General features: G+C 42.2%; 1 protein-coding gene across 1 annotated transcript; it reads right to left on the bottom strand.

Annotated features, from left to right (window-relative positions):
• Positions 1-13,423: 13,423 nt before the first annotated feature.
• LOC117031625 (ferritin light chain-like) lies at positions 13,424-14,295 on the bottom strand. Its single transcript, XM_033122121.1, has one exon. It carries the CDS (start codon positions 14,104-14,106, stop codon positions 13,570-13,572), a length of 537 nt encoding a protein of 178 aa, XP_032978012.1. The 5' UTR covers positions 14,107-14,295; the 3' UTR covers positions 13,424-13,569.
• Positions 14,296-15,841: the final 1,546 nt, after the last annotated feature.

The raw sequence follows: 15,841 nt of genomic DNA, 5'->3' as shown, positions 1-15,841 counted from the left end.
TGAAAAAATGTTTTAAACAATTTACAAATATTCAAACTAGGAAAGACATGCTATTCCTATTCTGTGTCTGACTCAAAAATCTCTTGTCCAAGGCTTCCGAGCTTGTAATGATAGAGTTGGGTCTATAACCTTTTTTTTTTAAATAAATTTTTATTGAGGAACATTGGGGAACAGTGTGTTTCTCCAGGGCCCATCAGCTCCAAGTCAGTGTACTTCAATCTAGTTGTGGAGGGCACAGCTTAGCTCCAAGTCTAGTCGCCATTTTCTTTTGTTTGTTTGTTTGTGTGTGTGTTTTTTTAAAGATTTTATTGGGGAAGGGGAACAGGACTTTATTGGGGAACGGTGTGTACTTCCAGGAATTTTTTCCAAGTCAAGTTGTTGTCCTTTCAGTCTTAGTTGTAGAGGGTGCCATTCAGCTTCAAGTTGTTGTCCTTTCAGTCTTAGTTGTGCAGGGCGCAGCTCAGCTCCATGTCCAGTTGCCGTTACTAGTTGCAGGGGACGCAGCCCACCATCCCTTGCGGGAGTCAAACCGGCAACCTTGTGGTTGAGAGGATGTGCTCCAACCACCTGAGCCATTCGGGAGCTCAGCGGCAGCTCAGCTCAAGGTGCCGTGTTCAATCTTAGTTGCAGGGGGCACAGCCCACCATCCCTTGCAGGACTCAAGGAATTGAACTGGCAACCTTGTGATTGAGAGCCCACTGGCCCATGTGGAAATCGAACCGGCAGCCTTCAGAGTTAGGAGCACGGAGCTCCAACCGCCTGAGCCACCGGGCCGGCCCCACCATTTTCAATCTTTAGTTGCAGGGGGCGCAGCCCACCATCCCATGCGGGAATTGAACCGGCAACCTTGTTGTTGAGAGCTCACACTGTAACCAACTCAGCCATCCCGGCCGCCCCTCTGTAAACTCAGCAGCAACTTGTTGTCTTCAATCTAGTTGTGGAGGGCACAGCTCAATGGCCCATGTGGGAATTGAACCGGGCCAGTTGTTCAGAGCTCACGCTCTAATCAACTGAGCCACCCAGCCACTCCATACAACCTTTGAAGCAAAGTTCTTTTAGCTGTATCATGCTTTCTCTGAGGGAGAAATGTCTAAAGGTCCCCAGTAAGTGTTTGTTAAATGAATGTTCAAATAAAGGGCAAGGGGGAATAAAACAGTAAGAAAGAAACAGAAGAAACCTAAGGGGAGGGGCATTTCCTTAGGGTACTAGAAAGGGATTGTGCTTGGTAGATGAAAAAGAAGGCTATGTGAAGTTAAACAAGTCTGCCCAAACAGACAAACATGCACACACCTGGTTTTCCATATGCTACATATGTGTCAGTCTCAAGGCTTGATCAGTTCCCAAAGGCCTGTGGATAACATGTTTATTTCTTTTCTGCTCTCTTTCTCAAGAATTAAGAATCCTAGGACTGGCCCGGTGGCTCAGGTGGTTGGAGCGCCGTGCTCCTAACACCGAGGTCACTGGTTTGATTCCCACACGTGCCAGTGAGCTGCGCCCTCTACAGCTAAGATTGTGAACAACAGTTCTCCCTGGAGCTGGGCTGCCATAAGCAGCCGGAGGTTGGCGTAAGCTGCTGTGGGCTGCCATGGGCTACCCAGTGCTGCCATGAGTGGTCGGTGGCCAGAGTGAATGGCCGGCAGCCATCACGAGCTGCTGTGAGCAGCCCACCGACAACTGGCAACCAGCTGCCTCAGCCGGTGGGAGCGCAAGGCTCATAACACCAGCAGGGGCCAGGGACCTGTGTCCTACACAACTAGACTGAGAAACAACAGCTTGAACCGGAGTGGGGGATGGAGGCGGAGGAAAGGGAAAGAAAAAAAAAGAATCCTAGTCAGGTCGTTTTAATTTGGCACCAAAAAGCCCAAATGAGAACGCTAGAATTTTAGAGCAAAAAGAGACCCTACTGATTATTTAACCCAGTACGTAGGTCACTACATGCTTGTGTGTGCATGAAAGTGGCCAGGGGCCCAGGTCCTCAGCCAAGTGCCTTCTCAGGTGGCGGCTTCAGCAGTTTTGTTGGAGGCAGGAGCTATGGGCAGCGACCTTTGGAAGCTGTCCTTTTGGCCTGGCTTCGTTTTGTGAACATACCTAATCCTTCCTTTTTTCTGAGTCCTCCTATTGGTCAAGAGCAAGGTGGGAAGTAGGGGTGGGAGAGGAGTGATTTAGTTTTTGTTTTTAAGTATGTTAATTTTAGGAAGATGACTAAACCAAAAGTTTCAGGAGTGAATTAATTATTATATTCACTGTCAACATCCACATTCCAGCTCTGGAATTGGATTTGACAAAGATTCTTTTCTTAGGCTGCCTTCTGACAAAGGCAATATTAGCAGTCCTTAATGACTCAACAAGCAACTGAGGAAGTTGGGGAAACATGACTTTACTGACCAGGACCAGTGCCATTTCCAGATTTATCCCATCTCTGAGCTGCAGAATAAAACCCTCAAGGTCAGGATCAATTCTTCCCACTGTGAGACATTGTTTTTATCTAAGCCAATTAATAGAAGTTCCACATTTGATTTAATATTTCATTAAAGAAAAATTCAAAAAGCTTCACTAAGTAAAGACAGAGGGCTATGTCGTGATCCAAAGTTCAGCAGCTATTCAGAGCCACACTAATACAAATGTTATGAAATTCATCAAGATTTCAGAGTTTATGTTCTAAAATTTAAGAAGACTGTACTGGTATTAAGTAATCCTGTTATCATTTTAACATATTTGTGTAAAAAAAAAAACAACAACGAATCAACCTGTCTTTGATGATGTTCAAATGTTAGAGCACTGACATGAAAAAATAAAAAATCGGTATGTGACACAGAGTTATGCTGATGAGAATGGCACCTAAGGTAACAACGTCACTTTTCCAAACTCCAGGAATTTTCATGTTTGGCTTCTGCTATCGAGAAGAAGAAAGGAAAGACCATTTTGTCGAAATTGAAATACAAATGAGCTACCTACTCTTCCCCCATTTACATTGATCACTTAGATTCTGATTAGATACTACTAATAAGAAGGTGTTGGAATACATACTCAAAAACACTCCCCTTAACCCTATATTAAGGAGCTTTAGGCTGGCCGTACAGGTCACAAGATATAATGTTGGAAATGCAGACAAATAACTAAATCCATATGTAGCTATGTAATATGGAACTGCATTACGAATGTCATACATATAGTATATTCTGGTTTTTTATTCCTCCTCCCACTCTACTCCTCTTACATTATTTTTGCTTCTCAAACCATCCTCTTAGAGTTGAGAGGAAACCACATAGAGCACTTAGTTTGCTGAATGTTTTGAAAATGAAAGACATTGGAAGGGAGAGGAGGTTGGAAATAAATGGGATTTTCTTTACTGAAGTATCATTTTGTTTTTGATCAATAAAGACTATTACCTTACTATAAAATAACATTTTGTTTGATTATAAAAATAATATATGAAAAATGTAATATATGCATATTGAAGAAAAAAATCAACATGAATGAAATAATACTGGTAATCATCACCCATAACTGTATATTGTTGGTACTTTGGATTATAGCATTCCCATATTTTTTATTTTTTCTAAGACAGTGTATCTAATCTTACATTTTTATAAAAGTGCATTTATTTTATCAATACTATTCTATAGCTTACTTTTTTCACTCAATATATCATAAATATTAAATATTCTGCAATTATGTGTCCAGGTTGGCTGTTTACCCGGTCACCCAAATGACTCCAGGCTAAGCAACCTGAGTCTTTATTGGAATATATCTCTGAAGACAAAAGACTTAGAAATACTCAAAGAGGGAATACAGAAACAACCTGGTTTGAAATTTAGGGGATAGAAATGTTATAGCCCACTTAAGGATTGTTGTCACACAGCAGCCAAGCAGACTGTCCCCGGGAGTCTTTCCTTGAGGAAAGAAAAGTCTGTGAGACTGTGCCATTTTGGAACTTTGCTTATCTCAATGTTTTACACCTTGTGTCTCTCTATCTAGTCTCCAAAAGAGGGTTTGCAGCCAATGACGAGTAAGAATCCGCACGGGGGGCGGGGAGGGGACAACTCAAGCCAGGTGGAACTGTGGAGACCCCCGATGAGCTGCCTTAGAAAGATTTGGGAAGGGGCCTTGTCTCCCCTTCCCTCTGCCTGGGAAAAGCCGCTGCTGACTGTGGCTTTCCCCTCTCACCTAATTCGGAGAAAAGTCTTTAGAGTGATAAGATTAAGCTCTCTCTGCTCAGCTCTGTGAAACAATTTCAACATGTGACATATGTCCCTTAAAGGAGTTGCATACCTCACCTCAAGGACTTTCTGCTTCGGCCGTTTGAAGATCAACATAATTGGTTTGGGTTATTTCTATAACGTGATAAATGAGTCCCACAGACTGTGCCAGAAAAACACTACTACTCCCTTGTATACTTACCAATAAAAACCTCCAGTCAGCTCAAATCTGGGCTCCAGTCTTTCAGGACTGTGAGACCCTGGCCTTCTGAGATTTAACTGCATTAAGTCTCTGTTTCTTTCTTTCTTAAAAACTTAACCCAAAGCCACCCCTTCTCGCTCCCTCACTGCCCGTGTTGCGCTGGACGCCACAAAGGATCAAACTAAAGCATCACTAATCAAGATCCAAGGACTTTGCTATGTGCATCAGTATAAAGCTCTTTTTTAAACATAACCTTCTTCCAAAAATGTAAGTAAAAAAGAATGCCACTTGACAAAATGTATATTTAAACAACCAAAGCAAATTAATATATCTGCTTCTCAATCTGTAGTTAATAGAATGCATTTTCATACTTTTACAAAGAAATCTTATAGTTCTCAGTGTCTTTATCCAGAAGATAAGGATCTAGATCTCTAAAACTGTCAAGGTTGCCGTTAGGATTGAATAAAAATAATTCATGGTCAAATGTTTTTGAAAAATACAAGTAAAAAAGTATTTCTGCAAAGAAAAAAAAAGAGAAAGAAACAAACACCATAGGTATCCCTAAGTTGAAATAAAAGAAAAACTTTCTCATGGAACTATAAAATATCTATTTATTGAAAGCTTATTAAAGTAGAGGGATTTTAAAAGGAACTATACCAATATGTTAATTCTAACTATCATTTGGTAGAAGGATTACAGCTCATTTTTCTTATTATTTATCTCTGTTCTCTAAAATGAACACACATTGCTTGTAACAGAATAAAAAGATTTTTTAATGAAGATTTTTATTAGATTACACGTACTTAATGCTCAAAAAACTAAACAACTAGTCAGAGTTGTCACCAATCATTACAAACTTCTACCTAGCAGCTTGATTACAGACAACCAGTAAATGGGTGCAACTCACCTGTTCTAGAAAATCCAACTGCGCACTTTTACATATGTACCTGAGTCAATACCTCCCACAGCTGCTTGCAGAAGGCCAGTTAGGGAATCTCAAAATTGCACGTCTGATTCATGAACCGAGACATTATTTCTCAAACGTTCTGTAAAAGTGTGGGTGTGGGCGTGGGTGTGGGAACACCACTGAGCAGAGGTGGCTGTAATATCACAGGACCCATTCCTAACCACCTGCTGAGCCACTGCACCTGCCTTCTCAGAGCAACACACATCTCCAGCTACAATCTCGGAAACTGCGTGGTAGGTGGTACATTCCCAAAGGCACACGGTTTCACTTCCAAGAGGGGGTCCAAGGTTAAATTACAGGTTCCCAAACATTCATTCACAATGGCATTCTCAAGCCACCATTCCAGGATATCCTTGCTGGCCATCTAAGACATGCCTCCTTCCCTTCGTGTGTTCATAAGAACTTCAGAGATCCTTGGGCAGAAATAACACGTAAGTCACCAGGTTCTCTCAACAGCTCTCCAACAGATGAGTGCGCATGTAGTTCATGGCTCATAACCAGTTCTTCATTTTTATTTATTTATTTACTACTTTTTGGATAATTTTGATTAGGGCATTCTGGGATTCAACTAAACTTTAACAGATTCATGTTAAAGAAATGACCTGACTACCTAATTCATAACACAATTTCTTTTGAAAGATAAGAATCAAAAACTGAAGAGCATTTCCCAGAAAAGGAAGCAATTTCATCATATTTACATCACATTCTCTCTCTCTCTCTCTCTCTCTCTCTCTCTCTCTCTCTCTTTCTCTCTCTCTCTCACACACACACACATAAATATACACACAACTTGGTACACATACTCAAGGAATCTCTTCGTGATGCAATTTTTAGGGAGTTAGAGATATTGCATGTTAAAACACAGTCTGCTTTAAACTCACAAAGTATACCATCTTGAGAGACATACCAAATAATTGGCAATGGGGATTTGGGGTAGACATCATATTATATGTTTCTTAAAACATTTGAAAATATTTAATGAGCCTGTATTCCTATTTCTGTAAGCATAAAGCATACAGAGAAAATTTAAAACAAAAAGCATCATAATGTGGGAAACTTGAAGCTTTCCCACTAAGATCACGTGTAAGGTAAGGATGTCCCTTTTCACCGTTCCTTTTCAACATTGTTCTGAAAGTTTTAGCTAATGCAATAAGACAAGACAAGAAAAGAAAAGAAAAAGCATACAGATTGGGAAGGAAGGAATAAAACTGTCTATGTTCACAGATGATACGATAGTCTATGCTAGATACTGATTCAAACGTGCTTGGAGACCGATTCCTGCAAATCACCAGTCTGCTTACATACACGGTTCCTTAGAGATTTTCTTCATTTCTTCACCAAGTCCACTTTCCTTTGTACTTTCTGGCTTTGGCACTCTCCTCCCAATCTCCAGCCACACTTCCTATTTCCACAGGGACAGATGAGCAGGAGGTAAGCATTATAATGATTCAGCCTGCTGCCCATGAGGGTTGCTTTCACAGCTTATTCAAGTTGCTTCAAAACCCTCTTCACTGTTCTCACTCTGTAGCTCTTCTTCCATGCATCATTTTAGGGTCAACCACTCCTAGAATACTGGCCCCTAAGAGGTTTCTGCTTTCTTTCCCAGCCAAGCAAGCATACTTTAGGAATGAAGACTTAATTGTTCTGACAAAATAATTCTGCTTATTCAGAATGAACTCCCGATGGAGTCCTGGAAACTGAGGCTAACAGTCAGCCATGTTGCTGCAAGACAATTCCAGGAAGAACCTAGAAGTAAGAGCCTGCTGATCCCTTTGCCTCCTCCCCACCCTATGTTCAATGGTAACTTGTCCACAGCTTACGATGTCCCCATTCTCCTAATTCAACAGATTTAAACTGCGTCCTCCTTAGACTAGCGTTTGTGGGTTTTTGATATTCCCTGCCAGACTATAAGGGTTACCTGCAAATGTTACTTCTTCTGGCCTAAGTAAATTCCTAGAATCTCTAGGTTTGTTACCCTAGACAAAAGGAATAGGGCCACAAGGAGAGAGGAAGGAGGAAGGGAAGGAGGAAGTGCGAGAAACAAAGGAAAAGAGATGAGATTATTCTTAAAAAGTACAGCTACAGCTAATTAGAATGAATTATAATATCATTAGCATGGCAGCCCAAAAAAACCTCCACCCCCTGTGTAGCCATGACAGTTCTGACAAGGGCCAAATAAGGACAAAAATCTCTCTTCCCGAGGGGAAGGAGTGGTCAGCAAGGACCCACCTGGGAACGCCTATAACACTACCCCTAAAACTTGAACATTTCGTGTCCTCATTCTAATAAAATTCTAAGCCTCTCTGTTCTTCGGTGCAGTTGCCCTCCTCCTGGCCTGCCCATTCCTGCTATTTTGGGAGTGTACTCTTTTCCTTTCCTTTAATAAATCCACTGCTGGCTTGGTTTTGTTCGCGTGACTTACTTGGTACATCCTTGAATTCTTTCCTGTGACGATACCAAGAACACGTTCTCCAGTAACAGGTTGGCCAGCTTAATTATAAACCCCAGAGCATTAGTAAGGACAATGGGGAAAGTGAAGCTGGAGAATGGTAGAGGACAAATTATTACACAAAGAACAGTAACAACAAAAGAAAACTCAAAGCCTGCATATAAACTAAATGGCAAGCTTTGTGAACGCAATCTTATAAATGTATGTAATTTAATAAAGCACAATTACATTTTTGACAAGATAAAATAACTTCCATTTATATGCCTATGAATGCCAGACACAATTACATACACATAAATATCTTTAATAATAAAGTACTGAAAATGATACCAAGCTGATAGGAAAAAGGATGTGCCCATCTGGTGACTCAAATTGAAACGAAGTTCGTGAAAAGAAAGACAACATAGTTCATTGATTAGAAGCACAGCCTGGAATCACCCAGACCTATGTTTTATGCCAAAACAGCATTGAACTTGCAGGAAATGCCTCTAAGAGGAAATCGGAGGGAGCCAGGAGAGGTTGGAAGAGCCATCAGACCGTGATGTGACTGGGAGTGAAGAAGAGAAGGAAAGAAGAAAAACTGGGCGGAAGCAGGTTCAACTGCAGTATATGCTAAGGCAAGTTCAGCAAGGCTGTTGGGAAGCAGTCAAGATACCAGAGGCATCCCACATCTCCAAAGAATTAGCCTACCTTAATATTCCTGGCTGCACTCCACCACCAGCCGAGAGCAACCCATGGGTAGCATGGCCTTAGCTAGACTATATCGATGGACTTCAGAATGCAGCAGTGGCCCTCAGTCAATTGCTTCGTGCATTTGGAAGGATATCTGAAAGGCATATCTCATGCCCATCACACTTAGTTTCCTCTTCAGTCAAATAGGACAAAATCCACACCCATTTACCTCCTAGGGCAGTTGTGTGGCTCAGAGAAGGCAATGTTTAGGAACACTTTGTAAATTGTAAAGTAAGGTATATGTAAACTATTATTTACACAGGACTATGCCACAGTTACGAGGCGCAGTTCTTCACTCCCTGTCTCTGCCTGCTTCCTTTAATGCAAGCCTGCAGCCATGGGCCAGACCTCCAGTCTACCTCTGAACTCCTCATTCTTCTAGGCTTCCCATCTGAGTTCTTTCCTGAGCCCAACCCTGTCTGGAAAGCAGGAATGGAAAATGCAGTCCCTTGGCTCATAACTAAAAACATCCTCAGGGGGACAGAGCCAGCTGGCTGCTGATAGGTCAGTCCAGCCCCACGATGTCCCACTTCATGAAGCTGGACGTTGACTCGGCTCACCCAGGGCCGTGCACAGCCAGTTCCGGAACTTAACACTTATCATACTACTGGGAAAAGAGGCAGGCTGTTAGACTCTGAGGGCTCTATGCTTGGTTTGTTTTTTTTAATATTTATTTTTGAATAGGTATTACATCCTTTTCATCTGATTTTCAAAACTTACAAGAGGGAACTCAGTGAAGGTCTCCCTACCATTTGTGTCCTCTAGCCACAAAGTTCCCCCTCCCTGGAGGGAACCAATGTGATTACTTTCTTAAGTATCCTTCCTGAGATATTTTATATATATTTATACTTTACTGTTCAGACTAACCTACTGTTATTTAGATACATCGACTGTGTTCTAATTTTTCTCATTTCTACTTTATGGAAACTCTGAGTGGTAGGAAGCATAATTTTTTCAACATTATGAAGATTTTCAAACATATGGGAAAGTTGAAAGAATTGTTCAGTGAACACGCATACAATCACCACTTAAATTCTACAATTAATAATTTGCTATATTTGCTTTAGTGATTACTCCCATTTTGTTGCTGGAGAAACTGTGTCAGATGGTCTAGGTAGTTTTAACTAAATTCACTCAGTTGACAGACACTGTGATGGTGCTTTTTCCAACCCATTACACTACTTGGCGAGGGGATAAAAATATTTATGGTTTATTGCAAAAGCCTCACATGTTATCTTCCTTTCACTACTCTTTTTCTATTCCAGCAGTTCAAGCAAGGTCCAAAGAGATTAAAGTTCCCTGAGAAGAATTTAAATCCAGTTTCTGGTGTCCAAATATGGTCTGCAGATAAGGCCCAAAGAACTCAAGTGCTCTTTTTCACTTACAAATTCCCTGCCCTTTGGCCCTAACGCCCCACGTGGTACTGCTCTCCCCGACACACTTTAACCTCCCTTAGTTGACCTCATCCTTCTCAAAAGCTCGGGTGTTTTTGGACTTGCGAGAGAAGCAGACCAGACGGCCCAGCAGACCCATCCATCTTTCTTTACCTCAGTAGCTTACATGGACAACCGCCTTGCAACTCACAGCGTGATTCCTGGACCAGCAGCATCTGCATCCCCCTCACAGACCAGCAGCATGACGTCGTAAATGTCCAATGTCAGGCCCGCCCAGACCCACTGAACAAGAATCTGCATTTTGACAGATCCCCAGGTGACTCCTATGCACACGCCAGATCACTACACTCTCACTTCAGCCATGGTAAAAAAAAAAAAAAAGAGGCCAACGAGATTTGCTGGATAAATCCCAGGTGGGAAAAAAAAGCAATTAATGGCATTTCTCTTAAGGACTACCTTTTCCTCTCTTTAGTTTGCAGATCTCCTTTGCCTCTTCACTCCCCGCCTTCACCACCTATTATACCACTTGTTGAGCCCCTCCTCTGTATCAGAGACATTTCTACCCCGCAGAGCATTTCAAAAGCTATATCTAGTCTTAACGTGCAGATGAGGTTCAGAGGGTTAGAAATCTACCAAAGTCAAAGAACTATAAATGTGAAGCATAGGTGTGTCTTTTCCTAAGGCCTGCATGACACTGTCTCTCAAAACCCTGGCAAATGCCCCAGCCTAGACCTTGCCCACCTGGGCCAAAGGCCTTCTGATTGCCTGTCACCAAGGCTTCTAGACTTGTCTCTCCCTCTCAATTCCTTTCTCATGTCCATTTCACTGCTTGTTTACCTGGATCTCATTCTCTCAGCTCCTAAGCATCAACCAGGTACTCTTATCTTCTAAGAACAATGAGAAACCCCTGTGCATTCTAACTTTGGCCTTCTGCAGACAGTGAGGGAAGAAGAAAGATGGCAGGCAGGTGAAGATGTATTTGGGCAGGTAGGATGAGGATGCATGCTCTGTTTCCATCCAAATAAAGAGCTCAGATAGCTGTTATGGATATGGTACTTAGCTATGCCTATGCTCAGTAGAAGGATCTATAAAATGTGTTTCCTGCCCATAAGGAACATTAATCCAGCAGGTAAGCTGGGACCCAGACAAATAAGAGCCCCATGGAAAAAAAGATACACAGGAACAGAGAGGAAACTACTTTTGGGTGTTGAAATCATAGTTGATTCCACAGAGCAAGTAGCATTTGAAGATATAGCCAAGTGGAAGGGTGGAGTTGGAGGGAGAGGGCATCCTGGGCAAGGGGAGAACATGAAGAAAGACAGAAGTAAAAGCATCTCTGGGGACTGTCATACATACATAGAGTCCTGTGTGGCTGATCCATAAAGTATGTTAGACGCCAGTAGTGGGAGATTAACGCGGTAGATTGGAAAATGGCATGTGGGAATCACTGACGTTTGACAAGTGACATGGTCAGAAGTGGACAATTACGTTACTACCTTGGCAGAGAAGATGGATCAAAGCAGACAGTGACTAGATTGAGGGAGGTGACAGATTCATACCTAGAATGAACCCTAGAGAACATAGAGATGAAAGGTTTTCAAACATCTGGGCCCTTTGTGCAAATGAAATCTTACTCAGCTATGTAAACAATATGGATTAAAGTTAAATTGCTCTGATTGGAGAGAGTGGAAGAAAAATATTCAGTTCTTCCCTCCCTCTCATTCCCTTCTTTCTCTCCAAATGGATTCTGAAGGGGCTTCTGGCTTGAAAATCAGTGATCAACAGGGATTGGCAAACTATAAATGTTACCTGCTACCTCTTTTTGCAAATAAAATCCTACTGGAACACATCCATGCCCATTCGATGATGTATTGTCTGTGGCTGCTCTCGTGCTACAATGACAGAGTTGAGTAATTGGAACAAAGACTGAATGGCCCACATAACCGACAATATTTACCGTCTGCCCTTACAGAAAGGTTAGCCAACCCCTCATCTAGAGCCTGGCTATTCAAAGATGATCCCCTAGACCAGCTGTACTGGCCTGTACACATCGTCCCTGTGTACACAGAGAGCTCAGGGTGAAGAAAGTTGATTTGGGAGTCATTACCTTGGAGGGGTAATTGGAGTTAGGAGTTGTGTGATATGGCTAGGGGTCAAGGGAGATAGTTTAAAAAGAAAAGAGAGAAGGGTCTGAGAAAACAATGAGGAATACCTAGATTTAGAGAGTAGGCTGAAAGAGTCAGGAGTTATCACTGGGAAAAGTACCAATTCTCATTGGTACTGGTAAATGATGACACATTGAAAGACTTTCTATAGTTTTTTGATTAAACACTCCAAAATATTTGCCTTGAAAAGTTTTCTCTCCTCCAAATACCTTGAAAAGTTTTCATTTTAGGAATCCAGGACAAATAATACAGGATATATATCCTTTTGTTTTTCACTGTATATAATGTCCTTATAGACAATTTTCTTTACCTTCTTTAAAGCAGTGTTTTTGAGGCCATTAATATTTATTCTTAAAAAGTAAACTCTAAGAAGAAATGTGCATAATGATGTGTTTATCAAATGTTTGGAAACATGTGGTAAATTCCTTCTCTCATTTAAAGGCATATCTTACTTTTTAAGTTGACATACATGTCAGGAAAATTACAATACAAGCTCACAAATGAATGAACACTTTTTTACAATCCCAGGCTTTCTATATGCCTATTTTTTACTGTGTCTTGCAAAAGGCCTACAGAGATCTGTTTTGGACAATCATTAGTTACTTTTAAGATACAACATTGTGATTGCCGGGTTTTTCCTCAAAGCAATTTTCTAAAATTGCTTGTTTTAGCAATGACTTTTTTTCCTTCTTTCACTACTGTAAGCCTGAGTTCCTGACCAAGTGTTGAATATTCCAAAGGGAAAACATTCACAGATATTCTCCTATATGATGGTATTATCAGTGTTATCCTCATGTGCTCACAAGAATGGTTTCTTAATGGTAAATAAACTTTTTTTTAACTTCACTCATCTGTGCCAGTAATCTTTCTAGATCAATGCTGTCCAATAGAATTTTCTACAGTGATAGAAATGTTCTATATCTGTGCTACCCATCCACTAGGCACTAGCCCCTAGCCACATGTGGTACTGAGCACTTGAAAGTTGGATAATGTGACTAAGGAATGGAATTTTAAATAAGCTTTAAAATTAATATAAATTTAAATAGCCACAGGTGGCTATGGTTACCATATTGGATGGTGCTATATTGTAGATTCTTTCAGCCATATCTGAAATATGTAACTTCATTTATTAAAATGAAGAGAGTTATATCACCTGTTGCTTTGACTTACCCTATAAACAAATTATTTAACAAACATCACCTGGCATTTCTTTTATTCGTAAAAGGTAGACTATTCGGGGCATTTTTTTTTTAACTTTTATTTATTTATTTTTATTTTTTTTTATTTTTTTATTTTTTTTGCTGCAAAAAGCTTTATTGTTTCAATTTGGTCCACAGCAGGGGAGAGGGCTCTGGGGTGGTTAGAAGGCTGCCTACTGGTTTTAGGGGGAGGCTCAGGCAAAAGCCTAATGTCAGGGGGATGCAGAGGGGCCTCTCAAAGGCCTCTGGGCTCCAAATGCTCCTAGTCGTGCTTGAGGGTGAGCCTTTCGAAAAGATACTCGCCAAGCCCGGCCTGGGAGCTAGCCAGCCTGCGCAGGTTAGTCAGGTGGTCGCCCATCTTCTTGATGAGTTTCACCTCCTCGTCTAGGAAGTGGGTCTCCAGGAAGTCACAGAGATGGGGGTCTGCTGTGCCGGCAGAACCCATGGCATGCAGATCCAAAAGGGCCTGGTTCAGGTTCTTCTCCAAGACCAGGGCAGCTTCCATGGCATCCTGAGTTTTACTCCACTCATCGTGGGAAGGCTTCTGCAGGTCCTGGAAGAGGGCGCGACCACCACGCTGGTTTTGCATCTTCAAGAGACGTTCCGCGCCCTCGCGCTTCTCCTCGGCCAACTCGCGGAAGAAGTGGCTCACGCCCTCTAGAGCCACATCGTCACGGTCGAAATAGAAGCCCAGAGAGAGGTAGGTGTAGGAGGCCCGCAGATGCAAGTTGACCAGGCGGTTGATGGCGGCCTCCACCTCGGTGGAATAATTCTGACGAATTTGGGATTGGGAGCTCATGGTTGCTCCGCAATAGGAATTAAGCTAAAAAAAAAGTGTTAGCTGGTCTCGGAGGCCGAGGATGGCTGAGTTGGTTCCGAAGGCTGAGACTGGAAAAGAGGTTGGAAGGTGGTTGGAGGCTGGAAGAAGGGGCGTCCCAGGGTCTGTTCCGTCCAAACACTGTTGAAGCAAGAGACAGATCTGGGGAAACGCCGAGAGCACTCAACTTTTATTTATTTTAAGTGTGCTTTTCCAGGACCCATCAGCTCCAAGTCAAGTAGTTGTTTCAATCTGGTTGTGGGGGACGCAGCTCACAGTGGCCCATTTCGGTATTGAACCGGCAAACCCTGGTGTTACAAAGATCATGGTCTAACCAACTGAGCTAACTGGCTGCCCCACTATTCAGGGCATTTTTAATGAATACTATGTGGCAGGTACTTTAGCAGAACCTGCAAAGGGATACAGAAATGAAATACTCATACTTGTAGATACAGTATGGGTCATGCATCTCAACGAGAAAAGATTACAAACAACTAAAGGCACTATATAGTGAAGATGCAATAAGATCTAAACAGAGAATTATGCCCTGAGGACAAAGCTGAAGGAGCAGCTCATTCAAATGGGTGTGCGGCGGGGGAAATTAGAGCAGTATTGCAAGGATGCTCTCATAAAGGAGGTGGCTTTGGAGCAAGGTTTTCAAGAACAAGAATAGAAAAGGGAACCATATCAACGAAATACATGATATACTTGAGGAAAGCTGGTCTAGGGAGACTGGGACAGAAGGTATGGTACATTGAAAGGTGGTAGGAGACGGCGATAGCAAGGTAGCTGTGAGGTGTTCTTGAAAAGCATGATATGGGGCTGAGCTAGGACAAAGGTGAACCACTGCAGTTGTGGAAGGGAGTAAAATGAAGGGCATGTGTGAGGGAGTGGTAGACAAAAAGGCAGAGACCAGATCGTTAAGGCTTGGCGTGATGAATTTAGGGATTTAAACTTTATTCTGAAAGTGATGTTGGAGAGTTTCCACTGGGATTATGTGGTCTCTGGCAGCAGTGTGGAGGATGGATCAGAGAGAGACGGATGGCGGATTCAAGAAATACTCAGGAAGGACAGTTATTTTGAAAAGATGAAAGATTAGTTTTGTCTGGCTCCCCATGGAAACCCTGAAGAAGCCTGAAATCTCAAGGAAGCCAGGCGTGGGAAAACAAATGTTCTAAAGCTGGTCTACCCCTACCTCGCAGTGAGGATCATGAGAGATCCTTGTACCCTCCCTAGATCACAAACCTATTCCAGGATGTAGATTGACTTTCCCCACCAACATTGTGGCCTCTCCACAAGGCCTGTGGCACTCGGTCACATGCTCAACTACTACAGAGCCACTGGTAATACTCATATTACCGTTTCCCAGGCAGAGAATCATGACATTCTGGTACATCGTGGAATTGGGTTACTGTGTTCTCCCGGCTGGTTTCCCAACTCAGCTTTGCCAGCGTTTGGCTGAGACAGTAGAGGGCAGAGGTTGTTATAGGGAGGATACAAAGACAAGAAGGGCAGGTAGGACGTGGTAGTAGCAGTAAAATAGAGGGCTAACAAGGTCATGGCACAGTGGTTAACAGTATGGGCTCCAAAACAAGACTGCAGGGGGTCCAAATCCCAGTTTCCCTATCCTAGTAGCTATCTAGTATTATCTTGGGCAAATTACTTAACCTCTCTGTGCTTTGGTTTCCTCTCTTATAAAATGGGGTAATAATAGTAA

The sequence above is a fragment of the Rhinolophus ferrumequinum genome, chromosome 12, assembly GCF_004115265.2.
Source record: "Rhinolophus ferrumequinum isolate MPI-CBG mRhiFer1 chromosome 12, mRhiFer1_v1.p, whole genome shotgun sequence".
Lineage (NCBI taxonomy): Eukaryota > Metazoa > Chordata > Mammalia > Chiroptera > Rhinolophidae > Rhinolophus > Rhinolophus ferrumequinum.
Note: the sequence above shows the minus strand (reverse complement) of the source record. Positions and strands in the feature narration are given on the sequence as shown.